General features: G+C 41.9%; 1 protein-coding gene across 2 annotated transcripts in view; it reads left to right on the top strand.

Moving 5' to 3' along the window:
• The window catches only part of LOC111597490 (neuropilin and tolloid-like protein 2), a 68,224-nt gene extending 48,017 nt beyond the window's left edge, over positions 1-20,207 (top strand). Inside the window, exons 10-12 of one of the 2 annotated variants that reach the window (XM_023312249.2) lie at positions 15,808-15,890; positions 16,261-16,545; positions 17,799-20,207. In XM_023312249.2, the coding sequence (XP_023168017.1) occupies positions 15,808-15,890; positions 16,261-16,545; positions 17,799-18,519 (1,089 nt within the window). In that variant the 3' untranslated portion in view covers positions 18,520-20,207. Of the gene's footprint in view, positions 1-15,807; positions 15,891-16,260; positions 16,546-17,798 lie in introns of those variants that run through there. The other variant, XM_023312266.2, reaches the window with a different exon arrangement.
• The last annotated feature ends 423 nt before the right edge of the window (positions 20,208-20,630 follow it).

Here is a 20,630-nt window from a genome sequence, read left to right as displayed (position 1 = left end):
AAAATGTAACCAAAACAAAGTCTGCGTTTTACCAAAAACTCTCTGTGCTTATTATCGCACTGTGTGTGTCTGTGAGTGTGTGTGTGTGTCCTGGCGCAGTGTGTAATTGGAATACCCTGTTAATATTGCACATGTCTTAAAGGCGCTTTTCGCTTTAAATTTATTAATATTTATTTTTAAAATTGTTGTATGTTTTTAGATATAAAAATAGTTTTTAAAAAATATTCTAAAAATTTGTATAATTTTTAAATTAAATTAATTTATTTGGGTTTGTTTAATGTCGAACGACATGGCGTATACTTGATATTTTAAGATTAAGGGAGAACAAACTGAATATTAATTATTGAAAAAAGTTTCCTTTACCGCTTGAGTTACTCAGCTCAGGCAACTGTTAGTTAAGGTAGAGACTTATCATCTTGAATCTTTAAAAGAGCGTGGCATACTACATTTAACTACAGGGTATCTAGAGCCTACTACAGCTGAACGCTGAAAATACAATCACGAAATGATGCCTGAATTGCAGCAGGAATTTGACTCTTTTATATGGAATACGTTTGAATTTGGTTTTCAGAGCAGAGCAGGAAAATATTGAGTTTTAAACAGCTAAAGAAGTTCGTCTCAGAGCAGCTGAAATTTATTCATGTATTCCCAATGCTTATCAAATTGAGATGGGCTTGCAAACTGATAGATGTCCAAGTGGGCCGAAATGTGTTTACGGATTAACAACAGTTCACACTATTAATATTACGTATACGACACGTGACGGCCTATTTGACATTGAGTTCGAATCAGAGCCGTGTTGTGCCATTTGTAATTACAATTTATGGCACTTAGCATAAGGAAGAACAGCAGCAACAACAACAACAAGGGCAGCTGGTTCAAATGTCTTGACCATAGTTAAGCCCGCCTTGGGCGGCGTCGGCTTCTTCCCATGGGGTAGCCAGCTGCCCGCTGTCCGCTGTCTGCTGCAGATGCGTGTTTGCTATCTTGGGCAACATTTCATTAGCTGTCGATTTCAATACAGCTTGCCCGATATCATCTAGGGTGCCTGAATGCCCGGACCTGGCACTTGGCACTCAACAAGCTGCTGTTGGTGTTGCTGTTGCTGCTGCATGGCCGGGAAAGCATTTTATTGTCATCGCATTGCCAACGTCAGCCGCCCAGTGGCTCCCCGGGGACATTACTTGCTGAGCCAGCTCAAAAAGCAGAGAGAGAGAAACTCAGATTTAACTTTGACTTTTGCTATATTGACGACTGCTGTCGAAAACCAGGAACAGGCCTGGCTCTGATGCTCAAATTGAATATCATTCCGGACATGGACAGAAATATACTGCAGCAGCTTCAAGCTAACAAGTTAATTAACTGATTGTGTGAGTGTATGTGTGTATGTGGGCGTGTGGGCGTGTCATTCGCTATTTATAGCGTCGCCTACCAGCTGTTGGTATGCCGCCTGATTAAACACACGAATCGCAAGTCACGCCCCTCGTGCTCTTCAGCAGTGATTTGTATATTTGGTTGCTTTTCCAGCCGCGCACTCAGCTGAGCAGAAAAACGCTATAGCTGAACTTCAAAGCCAACTGCCGCATACCTTGTGGCCAATTCAAGCCAACAAATATAATTTGAGTTTATCAGCTTGTGTGTGTCTGTGTATGTGTGTGTGTGTGTGTGCGAGTCAAGTCATAGTCTGTTCTCACACACATTTGTCGCAAGCCAGTCGAGTTGCCCGACTACCCTATCGCGTCGCACACGATGACGCGTCGTTGGCTGTATTAAATTCCTGCCAGTTACATGCAAAAGTCATTCGCATCGATGTTCTGCTGGCACGAGACAAGGCGACAAGATTCCTATCACGCAACCTATTATTGTTTTTCTAATATGCCAGTCCCACTAGACATGCAGCCCCCAGCCAGCCTACCCTCCCATCTACAGCGAACATGCCGACGCTTTGGCAGGCCACAGAGGCCACAGAGTCTCAATCTGAGCAACTGAAGCTCTACTGTGCAGCTTATATCTGTGCTTCATTAACAATTCCCCAACGCGAATTGCATTGCATATTGGTTGGCAACAGATACCCTGTAATGAAATGAGCACACTAACATGAGTTTGTATGACAGTCATGAAAGCCTTCCAGGCATAGGCATCTCCGTCGAACTCGTAGTGGCAAGAGCCTTCATTTGTCCCAGATTTGCACTCCAGTCATACTGCCAACAGTCCTTGTCCACATCATTGTGCATGCGTGACTACTGTTTCGGAATGCCCATTAATTGAGCTCAAGAATTAATGAAATTTGAGCTAAGAGGCTTCTTAATTCAAGCCAACAATTCAATGAATGCTGCTACAATGTGCTTAAGGACGCAGCAAGGACAGCGCGAGCACACACACACACATATATACATATATATATATATATATATATATATTTATATATATATATATATATATATATATATATATATAAATATGTATATATGGAACGGAGAATACATTTAGGCAATAAATCCACTTAAAATTGTTTGTGGCATTTCACAGTAGTTGCTCGTTAGACGTATTCGATTGCCTGAGCCTGAGCATAGCTGGAATAATATCATATCTCGACTGGAGCTCTCTCGCCCATTCAATATGCAATATGCAATAAGCAAATGATGAGAATTAATTGCCTAAAACCCTTAACAAAATTCAATGGACAATGGCATTTCACATGCTCGAAGAGTTGGCAATTATTCGGGCTCAGTTTTGAACTATTTGATTTCTGTGTGTGTTATGCCCTTTGCCTAGCAATTACATTTCACATTTTTCTGATATTTAATCAAACATTTTAATAATTGAGGCAAAAAGATAAACCAAATCTAGAATTTTGGCCAATTCGTATGTTATATGGCCGTCCTGTTGTGTTGTTGTATGTTTTTCAATTTAAACTTTTCTTCTTTTCCTTTTGGACTACCTAATTGAATTACACACTGTGCACAGTGGTACGCCCACAATCATGTACACAATTAAATGGCAATCAACAATTTGTGGAAAAGTTTCCGCATCAATTGGCAGCGCGGTGCACTGGATTATATATGATTAAATAATCGCATTAATTTGGGGCGAGCGCAAAAAAAAGAAGTCAGCACGAGAACTTGAGCTCTACGTATACTTAATTTTTGGTTGATATATGAGCTTTAAGAGATGAGTCTCTCTCTCTTTCTCGCTGCCTGTGTGTGTGTGTGGGTGTTATTGATGCCAGCAACTTTTAAAGCCTCACATATCCAGCCAAATTGTAAAACAAGCGCTGACTATGCACGTCGAACAGTTCAATTAACACGCACACCAACACGCACACATAGACACAAACGTGAGTCCACACAAGGCAGCGATGAGTGCTCTATAGGTTAGGTAGAAGGTGGTAGGTAGCAGGCAGGAGGTAGGGGCATGCCAGCTTGGCAATCTGATTATCGCCTCGAGTGCTTGGCAGAGGTTCAAGTGTGTAAATGTGCAGAGTGGAGGTGGAGCTAAAGGAGGAGCAGCAGCAGGAGCAGGGGCAGGGGCAGCAGGCGGAGCTTTGATGCTCTGCGTGTGATTCACCTTTTTAGAAGCCGCCCAGCACCACGCAGCCACGCCCCCAAGCGCCCAGCCCCTAACGTTGCTGGGCAAAATCGTTTTGTGAAACGTGAAAAATTATGCCATCGAGAAATAGAAATGAAAATGGCAAAGGCTCGAGCGCTGACTCGGGTGAAAGTGAAGTAAAGTAAAAAAAAAACATTTTTTATATTTTTTTTTTATTTTTTTATGGCCGGTCGCATTTATGAAACTGCATCAAATAAATTTGCACAAAGCGCACATCAAATCAAATCAATTCAACGTCAGCGGATTTGATGAAATCATTCAACAGTTCGAAGGATGTTCCATGGTTGAGCTGCCGGCTAACTGGTGAACTGTTCCACTGGCTAGGTGTGTGTGTGTGTGTGCGTGTGCATGTGTGTGTGTGTGGACAACCGACAAAGAAATTGCTTTGCGGCAACGCCATCGATGGCCACTTTAATATGCCGTTATGCCACTAAATGACGGGCAGAACGCTGCAGCAGCAACAAGCCTGAGAAAATAAACCAAAAACTCAGGCCGGACCACAGGGCAGGCGAGTAAAGAGAGTGGAAGAGAGTGGGAGAGCGTGTGAGAGAGCGAGAGATAGAGATAAAAGGGTTAAATATTTGGACAGACTCGTCGTATACAAAATGGTGCATATACATATTTTATTACATGTATTTCCATATTCCACAGTTTCACAGTTTCCAAGTTGAGGTCGTTTGTTGCATGTGCTGCGCTCCTTGCCGCTGGCTCGCTTGTGGCATGCCACTCGCTTCTTTTATCCGATGCTGTTGCTACGTTTTTTCTTCATTTTTTTCTTCGACTTTGTGTGGAATTTCTTGCCCAAAATTCGTTTACCACTTAGTTTTTAGCATGTACTTGCTGATAAAAGTATATGCACGCTCGCTGCACACTCGTGCACACATTTTTTGGCAGCAACTGCTAACTGTCAAACGCAAGCCACTTGAAAGCTGGCTATATTCGCCTGTGACCTTAGCATCGCAGTTGGCATGCCCACAAAGAATTGTTAATATATTATTTGCTTCCTTTTCCGTTCTATCATTTCAATGAAGTTTATTTCCCTTTTGAAGTTTCTGCAGGCCAAAATTGGCTTAAGTGGTATATGAATGTGGCCAGAGGGTGCAGAGCAGAGGGCTTACTAGGTGTTTATCTGCCGTGAGATAACTATAAGTATCTAGTAAAGCATATTATATATGACTCTCGCTGCAAACCCTTTCAAATGGCAAATCTTTTTGCATATTTTAGCACTAGATGTTATCGATAACTTCAACAGCTGTTATCGAAAATACTATCGCGTTTGTTGTGTCACACTGAGTGGTCAAGCTAGTTATTATAAATATATTTATGTAAATATAGATAGATCGATTGAATTGATCGATAACAACTGGAGAATATCGATGAGCCGCTAAAGCCATTGCCGGCATTTGCCTATGATCTCTGTATACATTGTTTATACTAAGTCTAATCAACTAAAGTAAATCAGAGATAGTTTTCAATGCTTTATCGATACTGCTTACTAGAAACTATCGATGTCCAGCGCTCAATCGATAGCTTTCAATCAGCTTAAAAGATATTTTGCTCATTGAAAATGCCAGCTTCACATTATGTCAAATGGTTATTTCTGTTTATATGTGACTTCATTTCAAAACGGCTTTGAACTTTGAACTTGCCAAGTAAAAAGGCAAGGAGCAAGGAGCAAGGAGCAAAGGGCAGGAAGGCGAGCGTGATCTGTGACAATGTTAAGCTTAAATTTAGCATCAAATGCAACTCTGGCAGCAGCATCGTCGGGTGCATATTGTGCTTGCCATAACTGCATCCAATTTGGTAACAGCCGCAATGCATATTTGCCTTGCCAGCACAGCACACGCACACACACACACACACACACACACATATACACATATATATTTTGCAGTAGCAGCAGCCAGTGCCTTGAGTGATATTTTAGTGTTGGCTGTTTGCAGCAAGTTGTTGCCGCTGCTGCTGATGCGGCGCCACGATACCAAAGAAGCAACAGCAATGGGCGGCTTGGGGCGGTAAGGCGTGGCAAGGGGACATTTTGCGGTGCTGCCACTTGTTCTGCTCCGTGTCTTGGCGGCCGTCTCAAAGATAAACAGCTTACGAGCATAGCGACGCACATGTGTGCGCGCACACACATATGCCAACACACACACGCACACACACACACTCACATGTATATATATACGTAAGTGAGTACACAAGTTTGTCTGATAGTTTTATTATTTTAGCAATTTTGCTGTCAGGACGCCATCTGACAAATGCATTTTAGCCTTAATTTGATGGTTGATTCAAATCCCCGTGCACAACATGCCCCCAAGCCTTATTCCCACCCCAGCCACGGCCACCTCCCTCTCTCTGTGTGTGTTGGGCTGTTATTGTTTCATGTATCAAACGAGCATTTCATATTTCATATAAATTAAGTAATACGCGAGAGTGCGAAGCACTGCCACTGACACTGGCTAGCTGAGCTAGCTGAGGATGACTGGAGATTGGCGCATGAGAGGGGCCGGGGACTTGTCACAAGGTTAAAGGGGAAATGGGCAAAGGGAGTTGGGGGCGTGCTAGGCGACGCATGGCAGCGTAATGGAAAAACTGCCATTTCCGAGCAGACGCCGTTCATCCATGTTGAGAGCTGAATTCTGGGAATGTGACGGCAGCGGCGGCGGGATCTGTGTTTCGTGTACTTCGTATCGGTTAGCGGCTGCTGCTGCTGCCGCTATTGCTGCTTCCTCTTCTTCGTCTATAAGTTTATCTAACGCACACGCTACTCTAACCGGCCTCCAGCTGGCCGAGACGGGACCTGCATTTGGGAGTGCAATATATTATTTGAAACGGAGTTCGCACAGAGATTCCATTGGGCCAAAGTGATGAGGCGTCAGCGCTGATGTGGGAGTGGCAGGCGGGGCCATGAGCATTGGCTTAAGCAGCCAGTAATAACCAACTTATGTAGCTAACCGTATTTCTCCGCTAACATCAATTTTCCCGGCCGCCTGGCTCGTTGCACTGGGATAAAATGAAATGAAATGAAATAAATCAAGCTGAAATGCAATTCGCAAAGAAACAGCCACGGCCATAAAATAATACAAAGAGGATGAGCGGGGGTGGGGGTGGTATGGGTGCAAGTAGCGGTTGATGGCTTGTGAATAATGGGTGGTGGAGGGGTGCAGCAGCTGCTTCTGCTTCTGCTGTGTAGCTCCCTGTGGAGGTTGCCACTCGGCGACGTTTCCTAAGATGAGCAAAGTGAAAAGCGAAAAGTGAAAAGCTTTGGCTTAATGCGAATTGAAATGCTACACTTTAACTCAACACTTGAAAGTTCTGCGAATGTCCCAGCAGGCGTGGCACAGCCATTGACAGCCCATAATCCGGCCATCAATCAGTCCATCAATGAGTCAATCAACAGAGCCTTAAACATTTCCTTATCACAGCATTCTCAAACATATTCATATTCTATTTAGCAAGTGTTAAATGCAGCAACTCAACGCCTCAAATTGCTCCTGTTTTTTGTTTTGATTAAAAGTAAGGAGTATGAGTGAAATGATTAATATTGACGGCTCAGCTTTTGCTAATAATGGCATCGGCTTATTCTCTTGCATCTTGAGAAAGCCAACTCACTAGAGTAGAGATGAACTTATTGAACAGAGTAATTCAAAGGAAATCCACAAATATTGCTTTAAAATAAGTCTAAAAGCAATGCAATATCTCAAAGAGATTTTGTTTTATTGCAATTTCTTTTACTATTGCTCTTATTTGGACTATATATATATATATGTAACAAATGCGCCTGCATTCAGGCAATGGACAACCCTCGATTTGAGCATTTTGCTTTCATAGATATTTTATTATCCACTTCGTTCAGCTGATGTTCTGCTATGCAAATACAAAGAGAGTGGGCAAGATGTGAGCATTCAAGAGTAGCTTAGGAAGATGCCCAACTGAGCTCACACTCACTCATTTCTTGGCCTAGCATGCACTTGGCTTTGTCCATCAATCTGAGCTGGAGAATGTGTGCTCTACAGTAAATACCTCGTAATAATGCTCAATGCAGAAGGGCGAACCCGCACTGAAAGCAGTTCCTTTTGCTAACAACTGAAATGAAAATCAAATTAGATCGAGTCGAATCGCTCGAATATTGAATGCAAGCGTAACGTGCATTGAGCTCTGGTAGCCAACAATTGAGTTTTTAGATTGTGCGAATGCTGCATGCCGCATGCCACTTGCCACTTGCCATGTGAATGACTGCAACTTAAAAGCTTTTTGCCTTTTCGCAATTCGGCCAACGATAAGCAAAAGTATGTTAATTTTCAAATGCCTGAAGACTTCTGGCACAGCACAAAGAACGAGCCGAACCTTTGAGCCAATTGCTCTACCTGCCCACTGCACCTATGGCAAATTCCAATTAAACAAATGCCAAACTTTTACATGCAAAGCAAAGCCGGCGAAGCGTTAAGCCAAAACTTTTACATGGCCACAACAAAAACAAAAAAAAATAGATTTCGATGGCAAACGTAACTCGCTTGCTACCTGTATCTACCTGTATAATAAATATATGAAATCTATATAAATAATTAAAATTCAAATCGAAAATATATATTGGCGAATTCGAAAAATGTATTCGCCTTGCTTAAACAGCAACGGCAAAAGTTTTGTGCATTCCATATTGCAGTTGCGGTTCAGAGACTAAATTAATTATGTGAAATTTAGATGTATCTATATCTATATATATATATATCTATATGTATACATTTGTATGCATCTATATATGTATACTGTTCCCATACGCAGAAGTCGAGCCAAAAGTCAGGGCTGTAGGGTGTGCAATATATTTCATAATTTGTATGCAAAACTTTTGTGGGCTATTAAAAATTTAATAAAAAGTAAATTAAAACAGCCTAAGTGTGTGTGTGTGTGTGTGTGTTTATGAATTAGGTAGTCAAACATTTACATTTCAGCCCAATTGACGCAGCGGCAGGCAATACCAATAATTGGAATTCAACTAGGCAAACTTAACACGAAATCGAATTAATTGCATTTCCATTACATTTTCCAAATTTTCACAGCATACGATTGTACTGACAATTGAGAAGGCGCAATACAGAGCGAGCGCGAGAGTGAGAGAGAGAGAGAGCGAGCGTGGAGTCAGACTTATTAAACAGACGAAGCCAGAAACAAAGCCGCCAACTGGAGGCCAAACGAATCTGAGTAGAGCAAAAATCTGTGGCTTGCTTACAATAGCTTCATATAGAAGGGAATATAGTGGATTCTTAAACAGCAGCAGCAGCATTAACTAATAGATTCAGTTTGAATTGAGCGACTTGCTAATACCCTGCAGCTATTAAATCGAATCGAATTTTTAAAGACTATCAAATTTGAAAAAAAAAAAACAGAATCAGATTAGTATTTAGAAATATTTGGAAAGATATATGAAACACTCGAATCTAACAGTTACCAAAAAATTGAGCCTTATTTAAGGTAATTTAAGGTGCTGTAATATCACTTTATCTAACTGATCACTGTCACTGAGATATTGCCCGAGGAAATTAGCTTCTCACTATTATTCACTTTAATATATGCTAGGGAATCTATGATTTCAGAAGTTCTTCGAACAAAGTATATTCATGTTTTCCTATTTTTGAAGCTATTCACATTCATAATATTGCGGCTTCGTCTTATTTGTCTTGCAAGCTCAATATTGACCTCTGTGCCCATTACGCTGCTCACAGGGTGTATGTACATAAAGAGCTACAACTTAAGGCAAAATAACAAAAAACTTTGTGCATTTGCTGAGGGAGAACAGCTGACATTGATACTTATTCAAAAGCTTCTCTGACATTTCGCGTAGCTGTTGTCAGCGACTTTTACGCTAATGAGCATCAAAAAGAAAAAGAAGAATGATTGCATTCGAGTAGCAAGTATTTAAATAAATACTTACGGGAAGCAGATAAAATTAATTATTTGCAACATGAGAGACTTTTGAGACCTTTGTAAACAGTCGATGTGCAAATGTTGGCTATGCTGCTTAAAGTCACATTTTTACAAATTAAGCTTTTAAATGTCTAAACGGACTTGTGGCAATGCAACAATTTAAGTTGCAAATGGAATAAAATGGCAATAACAGTCAATGATGCAGTTTAAGGTCCAAGGAAAGAGACCTCTCAGCTACGGCTGCTCGAAGTGAAAGCAGCGAGAGAGAGAGAGAGAGAGTGAGAGAGAAAGAAATGAATTTTTAAATCGAATTTCATTTTAGAAACTTATAATGGTATTGCGGTATGTGAAATATGATCTGGAATTTATCTCATACTTAATTGCCAGAAAAACAAATTGGCTTTATTGAGTGGGTTTAAAGCATTTAAATGCAATTCACACTACGTGCTTGAATTTCAAGTGCTCTTGAAGTCAAGTTAAATATGAACAAAGCAAACAAAATGCTCAACGAGCTGTTGCCCAAGGACAATGACGTCCATCATCGCCTGAGCCCAGAGCTCAATGTATCACGTCTGTCGCTTTTGTGTACGAACGAGTTGTGTGTGTGTGTGAGTGTGTAGCATTGTACAAGCATTGCAGACTCCATCTGCAGCTCAATGCCAAAGTTTCCCATTAATTAAACGAATCTCACAAATATAAAACAAATTACATATTACAAATATATATTTATATGTGTATATGTATGTACATATGAATGTATATAGCAACATGGCAGACAAACCTTATTGAGAAACATTTTGTAGCTCACATTTATTTCAAGCAGAAAAAATATTATATTAAATTTATGCCTTTCCCATATGATATTTTTTTAAGCCCGATTTTTAATTTTTGTATGCTTTAATTAAAAAATTTATAAGCTGGCGGGCGTTTATCTTGGCTCGCTGCTAAGACGATTACCTTGCGCAGACTATGAAGTTTTTCTTTTAAATGTCAGCTAAATGCCTTCTGGCATCGTGGCTAAGGCAAAGGTAAAGGCAGAGAATATGCCAGGTGCAGGCAAAGCCAAAGCCGAAGCCGAAGCCAATCAATAGATGGGCGCAAAATATGCTCAGCAATACGATGCACATGTATATGGAGTGCACATTGGCATTATCCAAGTCCATGTGTATGCGTGTGTGTGTGTGTGTGTGTTGTAAGGATGTATAGTGATAGCTTCCGTTGATATGGTAGCTGCTTAACAGTTGAAGGATATTATTTTGAGCTAGTGAAGAATAACTATTATTGGATTTCTATTTGCTTTTTTTGTGAGTTATATACCCTGTACGTGTGTGAACTGAACTGAGAGGTATATTCTACTTGAAAGTAGAGAGATCATAAATATATGTATAAATACGAAATAGTAATGCTTAATGTCTTTCAAGTATTCCAATTCAATAAGAATTTAATAAGAGACTGAAAAATGTAGAATTCATTGTTATAACAAATATATCGATAAGTATCGATAGCACCTTTAATCCGACATAGTTTAGCTTACTATTCATTTCTATAACAATATGTAGATAAATATCGATAATAACTTTGTATGCCATAACATTGTATAATTATAATATCGATAAGTATCGATGGCACCTTCAATCCGACATAGCTTAGTTTACTATTCATTTTTATAACAATATATAGAATGAATATCGATAACAACTTTCTATGCCATAACAGTGTATAACTATACTATCGATAAGTATCGATAGCACCTTCAATCCGACATACTTTAGCTTACTATTCATTTCTATAACAATATGTAGATAAATATCGATAACAACTTTCTATGCCATAACAGTGTATAACTACAATATCGATAAGTATCGATAGCACCTTCAATCCGACATAGTGTAGTTTACCATTAATTTCTATAACAATATGTAGATAAATATCGATAACAACTTTCGATGCCATAACAGTGTATAACTATACTATCGATAAGTATCGATATCACCTCTAATCAGGCTTAGTCTAGTGTAGCATAGAACAGTTGCTTTCCCTGTTAGCTCTACTTTCTGTCACCCCAAGCTCCGTCTCGCTCCTTTTACACACTTATACCAATTCTAGTTTCACAGAGAGATCCCAAAATGCACATTTCAGCTTCGCTGCGTCGTTATCTTTATAATTTTCTTGCTCGTTCATTATTATGTTATGGTCGCTCGCTTTCTGTTTGTCGCATCTCACATACATACGTATAGGGCAAAGTATCTTACATATATATATATATAAATATTATATTTTTCGTTTTTATATTTTTGTGGTAGTTTTTTAGGTGGATTTCATAGCATTTGGCATAGGAGTTTTGTCTGGTCTTTGCGGTCGGTGCGAATTGTCGTGGGTTTCTTTCTCAACTCGTTGCTCTGCTTGGCTTTTAGTATTTTGTGGCAAGCATCCTTATGATGGCTGTCATTAATGTGCTTGCTGCTGTTGCTGTAGAGCTGTAGAGTCGTCATGCATGATGCACTTTTAGCCTTGCCACAATTTCCTGCAACCTATCGCTTGCTACTCTGTCTCTGTATCTCTATCTCTATATCTTTCACTGGCATCGTCTCACACACACGTACACATAGAGTGGCACAACTTTCGGTGTATTTCGCTCTCAACTCTTGCTCTTGTGTCTATTTCGATAGTGTTGTATGTCTCTCACTTTCTCTCTCTCTCTGTCTCTCTTCTACTTCCTACGACACACTGTCTATCTCTCTCACAACATCTTCTCTACACACTGTCTGTCTCTCTCTCTCTCTCTTTCTTTCTCTCTCTCTCTCTCTCTCTCTCTCTCTCTCTGTCTCTTTCTGTTCTTCTTTTCTATATGTTCTATCCACAGGATGTTCCAGCGCTGCGTGATAGCGTCTATCACATTGATTCCTTTGTCCTGGGTGCTCCAAAGAGCGCCATTTTCGTGGGATTACAAAACGATTTTCTATGCGATTTCGCATACAGTTTCGAGAACGAGCAGCGCAAACAGCTGGACCAACTGCAGCAGCAATATGCTAATCAGGATTACAATCACCTGGAGCCAAGCAACAGCAACAGCAACAGCAACAGCAACAGCAACAGAAGCAACGGCAGCAATAGCAGTCAAGAATGCAACTATGAGGCTCACCAGCAACAGGTGGCACCAGTGAGGGTCGAATACGAGTGCGATTACGATTGTGATTACGATTACGATTGCCCCGGCAACAATGGGCCGCAGCAGAGGCTGGCCTACGACAATGGCTGTCACTATAAACCAGAGCAAGCGGAGCAGCTACCCGAACAGCTGGCGCCAGAGGGGAAGATGGAGGAAATGCACGAGGCGGAGCAGGAGGAGGAGGACGACGACGAGGAGGAGGAAGACGATGAATACGACGATGGCATTGGCTTTAGCTGTGACAGCGACAGCGCTACCGTGCCCGAAGACGATGAATTCGTGCTAGTCGCCGGCCATTGCATGGCCTTAACTGGCGCCCGCCTAGAGCTGCCCAGCTCCAGCAACTCGTATACCAGTTCGCTGCAGTGCAGCACACCCACAGGCACCGCCTGCTCATCAACGTCCACTGAAATGGACACGATACTGCCACAGCTGACACCGCCGCCACCGCCAGCGCCGCTGCAGATGCAGCAACTGCAACTGCAGCATTTGGAGGCAACCAAAGCGAAGCCAAAGGCCAAACGCGGCTTGAAGTTCTTTCATAAAATCATCTAAGCCGAGGGTAGCCAGCAACGTGGGCGTGGTCGCTGCCTTCTGGATATTCTTAGCTATTGCACAACAAATCACAAAATTCAATTCGACGCACACACACACACACATACACATGTCATTATTCGGTTCGAATTTCCGTTCCCTTCCCTTTATTGGTTTCTATCACACAAAACAATTCGCTGAGCTGACAGCCTTTGTCTTTGTGTTTGTGAAACAGGTTGCTGCCAGTCGTTCTCATTCTCAATCGAATTCTCATTGCCCTCACCTTCACCCCGAGCACTCGCCGCCACCCACCCCCCACCCCCCAAAACTCTCAATTGGCTTTCCCTGGCATTTACAAGCAGCGAAGCACAATTATTTTTAAGCCCATTCGATTTTCACTTCAAATGTATTTTTTGCCCTTTAAAGAAATTCTAGGTCTCGTTGAAAATTTTATTTATCTTTTTCACGATCAATCTGTCAGTCAATCAATCAAAAAAAAAGTTGCCAAAATCTATTTCCATTTCTTTACGTAAGTTTTTAAAGTCTTTTTTGGTTTAATGAATGAACTTCGATCTGCATTTAGTTAAGTGACATTCATATAATCCTATGAAATTCAAATATATATATATATAACTATATATATAGTATTATATATACCAAGTGAATATAAGACATCATATGAAGGCGCAATTAACAATCAAACATACCATTGTGTCATAATTATTCCTATTTACGTATTGCTGTAGCGGATAATTCCAAACTGAATAGTTAACATTTATCAAAAAAGAAAATGAATAAATAAACAATACAAAATAGAACAGAAAATTCTTTCTTTCCTTGTCAAATTAAGTATACGCATTAAGTATACGCCGACTAAAAGTAAAAGTAAGTTGAGATTTGCTAAATACCCTGCTGCAGCCTAGCAAGCGGGGATTACAAGTCTATCAAGTTGAGATTTGCTAATGAGATTTGTAGGGTATCTTAAGTCTATCAAGCTTAGATTTGCTATTGCTACTTGTGAGCAATTTTGAGTCTATCAAGCAGGTCTCTGTAGCTTAGAGATTTGTAGGGTATTTCAAGTCTAGCAAGAGGCTTTGAGACCAATAGCCAACTGCAGGGTCTTTAGCTAGCAATAATTCTGCACTCAATACGCAACTAGTAAGCCCTCTTTGGGCTAGTGAAGTCAGAGTATTTATAGCAATGCCAAGCATAAATACTAAAGTAAACACTGAAGTAATAAAAAAGTCATATCATCAAATGATAATACCCTCTAACAAATACCCAATTACGACGATAAGAAAAAGTAAATTGAGCGAATGCAAATGTTATAGGAAACAAAACGTAAACCAATTACTTAGGTATTAGTTCTACTAAAAGGGTTCGTAAGCTCGTAAGGGTTCATTAACCTAATATTGAAAAAAAAAAAAACAAAAGCAAGAAGAAGCAGTGCTTTTCCATATTTAATCCTCGGCTACACTCAATAGCAAATAGCCGCTTATATATTTTGTGCCCGTCGGTTGTTGCTATAATTGAAGATGTAGTGGCAAACGGCTTAAAATGATGAACACTAAATGGAAATGGAAATGGAAATGGAAATGGATATGCAAATCAAAATATTGTATAGTAAACAGCGGAAAAATGAAAAAACTGAAAATGGATCAAATTCTTGATTTGCGTATTTGATAATAAATGCAGTTTGAGGTGCGGTTGAACCAGCGGCCACAATGCGGCAATTTAAGCAAGGAGCTCAAAGATTTTCTAACTGAGCGTGTATCCAGCTACAGTGGGGTCAGCTGGCCGACCTGTCTGACCCCAACTAGTACTGCTGCTTGTGCTGCTTCATTCATTCAATTCTGCTTTGTGCTATGCAGCTATGCATCCTATCTGTTCCTATCTGCTCCATGCCCTCCCATTCGCTGCTCTTCCGTTCTGCTGCTTTCATTATTATGTCGTATTTGCGTATTTATGCTGCTTTTTATGCACGCTCAAGTGTTGGCGCTCCTTGTGACTCCTTGTGCACAATCGGCGTATTAATGACTTCGACTGTGGGTTAACTTGAGCCAGCTTCTCAGTGGGCGGCATCGTCTGTCTGGCATCGGGTATCAGGTGGCGACGGCTTAATTGCTGCCTCGCTGTCCGGCTGACAGTTGAAGTTGCCAGCATGAAACCACTGAAAATTAATATTACGCATACGCCCCAGTGCACGCTACATGCAACGCATCGCACTGCTGCTGCTGCTGTTGCATACACTTGAAAGAGGACAGTTGCCACCAATGGCAGCTCCTCCACTCTAACAGGCTTTGTTTTGTGGCCGCCGTCCGCCCACTCGCTCGTTGTCCTGTCCAAACATTCAGTGCCCGCAAAATTAATTGAAAATATTTATTATTACGTTTATTATACTTGAATATTGGCTGAATATACATACAAGTATACATATACATATATATATATATATATATATATATATATATATATATAAATATATATCGCTATCACTCTCGTTGCTCGCTCTCTCTCTCATGCACATTTTTGGTTTCTGTGGCCATTTCTCTGCCATTTCTTAATCATTGCAGGAGCACATACGCGAGTCCAAGGAGAGCAAGCTGGACGAGATGGGCCGCAATTCCAAGGCGCGTTCACGCGAGAACATATCAAGGTGAGTAAATTTAATATTCGAGGATTATAGCCAGCTTTCTGCCAAGCAGAGGCCACTGTTTAAGGCAGCGACTGAGTGCCTCAAATGCTTTGCAGGTTTAATTTAAAGTTTTTCTTCTAGAAAATTGAATAAATTTGAAGACTAGATATGAATATGTATTATATCTAGCTTAAATAACATTTTTTACGGAATCATATTCATATTTAGTTTCTCTGTAAAAATGCAATCAATATATGTAAATTTGCCTGGATACATTCCCAAGTGCATTTGAGCCGAACCGCATCTTAACTGATTCTGTCATTAGCTGATTTGGCTTTGAGTTTTGATTTCGCCTTTGATTGATTTGAACTTTTCGCTTGACTCGTTGCAGACAGAAGCATTCGCAGACGTCACTGCAAATACTCGATGACGTTTCGAATCGTTACTATCGCGAGGCTGTGCCCATATCGACGCAGTCGAGCAAGGCTGACTTTAAAGAGAAGGAGCACAGCATACTACGCCGGAATCCAGACATGACCCAAACAAGCCTGTGCGGCGGCATCGATGGCGACGATGGCGAATCGTCGTCAGCAACGACGGCAACGCACGAGTTGATGACAAAGGCGGCGATAGCGACCGCACCGGTTAATGCCTGTGATATGGGCTGTCAAACGAGGTAAATTTTATGGGGGATTTGCCAACACAAATATATGTAGACATACATACAAGTATGTATGCATGCATGTATATGGGCGTGCCGGTCATCATCATCAGCATATGTGCAGCACACTAGACGCGCCCAAGCTATCATACAAATTGCAAAGTCAACGATGAGCAAACAGCAAAAACAATGAAAATGTTTTCATGATGCGGCTTATGATGGAAAGATGCGACCGAGCTCATAGTGCGTAGTATCGAAATAGCTTTGTCAGACTGGGAAAAGAGGGGAAGGACAACGTGCACAAGACCCGGAAACACAGCGCCTGATGCTTGTACAACACAAATCGATGCAAATATTTATATTTGCATGCATCTTCATTGGTCTAGAACCATTTGTACACAGCTGAGTCAGAGCACCCATGTGAGAGACGCACGGAGAGGGTGCAGCGGGGGCCTAACAATCACAAACATGACGCAAGAACGCACGGCGGAGATGTGCCTTGCTCTATGCGAAGATAGTGACAGTATCACAGTGACACTAGTATAATACTACATTCGTAGTATTATGAGTAGACCACAGTAACAGTATAACAACTGCTTCCCATGAGACTATACAACAGGCAAGATGAAAGTGAGACTATAACTGTGACAGTATAACAGTGACAGTTTTTAATGTAGACTATAATAGTTGCAATTTAAGAGGGTCTGTATAACAGTATGTGTATAACAGTGACTGTATAACAGTGACTGTATATCAGTGACTGTATAACAGTGACTGTATAACAGTGACCGTGTAACAGTTACTGTATAACAAGGACTGTGTAAAAGTGACTGTATAACAGTTACAGTATAACAGTGATTGTATCACTTTGACTGTATAACAGTGACTGCATTACAGTGATTGTATTACAGTGACTGTATAGCAATGACTGTCAATATAGCACTGACTTATAACTTTGACTGCATAATAGTGACTGTATAACAGTGACTGAATAACAGTGACTGTACAACAGTGACCGCACAACAGTGACATCGAAGCATAGTATAACAGTGACAGTGTCAGGCACTGAGAATGAAAAAGGCACATTGACAGTAAAAATAACATTCGCAGTTTGTGCAGCGCCCCAAAGAGGGGACCATATGGCTGATGATGGAACCGGAGCTCGGAGCAGACTCTCTGATTAAGCGCGTGGGCGTGGGTTTATTTAAGGAGCATGAAAGACAAATATTGAAATATTTCACTTCTCTTTGCTTACCTTCGCCCCACAGGGAGTCGCTGTTTGCGAACAGCCCCAGCGCCGTTGCCACGCTAATGAGACAAAAGTCCGGTTCATCATCGCTGGGCGGTGGCAGCGTAGCTGGCGCTGTTATGCCACCGCCGCCGGCGCGTTTCTTTTCCACATTCGGCTATGAGCAGGCTGCGGCGCCGGGCCTGATGGCCGTGTCGCCATCGCTGCCGGCGACCACGCCGCCGCCGCCGTCAGCAGCAGCACATCTGGGCACACTGACGCGTCGCAGTCAGATGCACCTGCCACGTGCGCCATCACAACACGAGTCCATCGAGCTGGAGGAGCGGCACAGCGGCGTCGGCAGCGGCCAACGGTCGCATTATGGCGTAATAGTGGCCTCCACCGTCAAGCCGCAAGAGATCTGCCATCATCATCATCAGCACCAGCAGCAGCAGCAGCAGCGCACACATCATCCACATCCAGCGCACCAACATCAGCAGCAACTGCAGCACCAGATGCAGATGCAGATGCAGCAACAGCAACAGCAACAGCAACAAGCTCCGAGCGTTGCTGCGCGACTGCCGAAGGGCCACGCCCAGCTGCAGGGTCAAACGATGCTGCCCAGCAAAGTAAGCGGCGGCAGCGGCGTTGGCGGCGGCGTCGGCAGCGGCGTCGGCAAGCAGCAGAAGAATGAGGAGTCGAAAGTGTTCATTGACATACGGAATTCAGCGCCAGACGTGATTATCATGACGTCCCATTGACATTTAAGGATTGCACGCCAATCAGCAACAACAGCAACAACAGCAACAACTGCAACAACAGCAACTGCAACTGCAATGTGCAGCAGCCACAGCAACAACAATAACAACAAGGAACAGAAGCATGGAACAACGGCTGGCATATTAACCGCAGCAACAGCGACGCCGTTGACACGACACGGACATGCACACGGACACAGACACGGATACGGACTCGGACTCGGACTCGGACACGGACACGGACACGAACATGAACGCGGACATGGAGACGGCGTGGCGCAATCAGGCAAACGAATAGCAAACGCAAACGCCACTTTTCCGGCCGAAACACAATGTCGCATTCAGATGTATTTTCGGCTTTAAAGCCAGGTAATGTTAATTTGCCTTGCCTGGTTTTTTTTCGGGGGTTTCTCTTCTCTCTTTTTTAAATTTATCTTTATCTAAGCGCAGCCTCTTTGCTGTTTCGCAGCGCAGTCGAGAGCAGAAACACAGAATGCACTCGAGCGCAGAGCGAGCGCTTGGCCAAAATTCTTGTACATGTCTATATGCATATTTAGCCAAATAGCCGCTGCTGTTCAGACCCATGTTCGACTATACGTGCAGACACTAAGCAGACGCTTGACAACAACATTTGCCAAAGGACAACGACAACGACAACAGCGTTCACGACTCGAGCGCTGGACAACACAACGTTGAGCAGCATTTGGACATTGTCAGTTGCGTTTTGCAGCTTGGTCCAATATGCGCGACATTGGCTCGGCAGCAGTCGCTGCCCCCTGCCACCTGCCCCAGGGCAGTCAGAATCCTGTTGCTTTACTTGCGGCTTTCATGCGCTCTATCCGGGAACTTCTTCATTTACATGCATGACGAACGTGACAGGGAGACGGGGAATGTTGCCAACGAGTGGGTCAGACACAGTCCATCCATCACGTGCACGTGCAACCAGCAGCAAGTTACCCCATTTACTCTCCCTCTCCCTTTCGCTCCCTCTCGCTTCACCTTCCACCTAGCAAATGGCACTGAAGCAATTTGCGTGAAAATAGTTTTTAAGTGATTTTAAGCACATTCGTCGCACGCTCGTTGTGACCCTCGCTTTCGAGCTGCTTTAATCATTTTATTAAATTGTTTTTACCACCCACCCAACCCACCTCCCTCCAACTACTCGCCCTCTCTCCTTCACGCACCCCTGACCAGGACAAGTGCCCTGTGAGACGCACACTGTTAAATGGACATACTCAAATATTTCAACGTCAATTTGATTATCTGACTGCGTTCTGAATTCATTTTTTGACGCACAATCATCTTTGACACTGGTCCAACCGCTCGACCGGCGTTCGAGTGGAGCGCGTCCTGCTCTCCCTTCCTTAGCTGCGTCTCTTTGCACGTTTTTCCGCTTTTCACTCCCATCTGGCGTGGAAAACTGTCAACTCACAATTAGCACGGTCACCATATTGCGTTGGCGTTCGATGCTTTTTTCTCCTTCTTTCGTTCTGCTCCAATTGAACCCGAAAAGTACATAAAAACTTCCAGTTGAACGTGTTCCAACATTCGATTTCGCCAAACAGTTTCGCTTTTGTAATCTCAACACGTTTTCACAATTTCGAATATCATTTCTTATTTCATTTTCCAAGAAGTCAATGGAGTTCTTAAGTATTTCAAACAATAAATGTAAATAAAAATGTCTTTATTTTAATTAGATTTGGCAACTACAGATATAAATACCTAGATTATATCTACAAGGTTTACTAACTTACAGTTCAAGGTATAAATAGTCAACAGACATAATAATATATTTAAGAACTTTAAGATTAAGCAAAAAGTTTTGGGTGTAACAAAAGAGAACTTAAAACTTAAATTTTGATATTCTATATGTTTTCCCTGTATGAATGAATGATTGATCAATCAGTGGTTGATCATCATGAGGAATCTGCATGAAGAATCAATGATTTATGTACGTTTACTTCTCTTATATATCAAATCAATGATTGATGCGCTTCTGCAGTTTCTTTATATGTCGAGTCGGTGATTGATCAATCAGAGAATGAAACATTTGAGTAATTTCTTGGCCTTTAAAATCAATAGTTGACTTGCTTGCTTTTTTTTTGTATACATAT

Source organism: Drosophila hydei, unplaced genomic scaffold, assembly GCF_003285905.1.
Source record: "Drosophila hydei strain 15085-1641.00,03,60 unplaced genomic scaffold, DhydRS2 tig00000232-arrow-arrow-pilon, whole genome shotgun sequence".
Classification (NCBI taxonomy): domain Eukaryota; kingdom Metazoa; phylum Arthropoda; class Insecta; order Diptera; family Drosophilidae; genus Drosophila; species Drosophila hydei.
The sequence above is the reverse complement of the archived record's forward strand: the minus strand, read 5'-3'. Positions and strand labels throughout refer to the sequence as shown.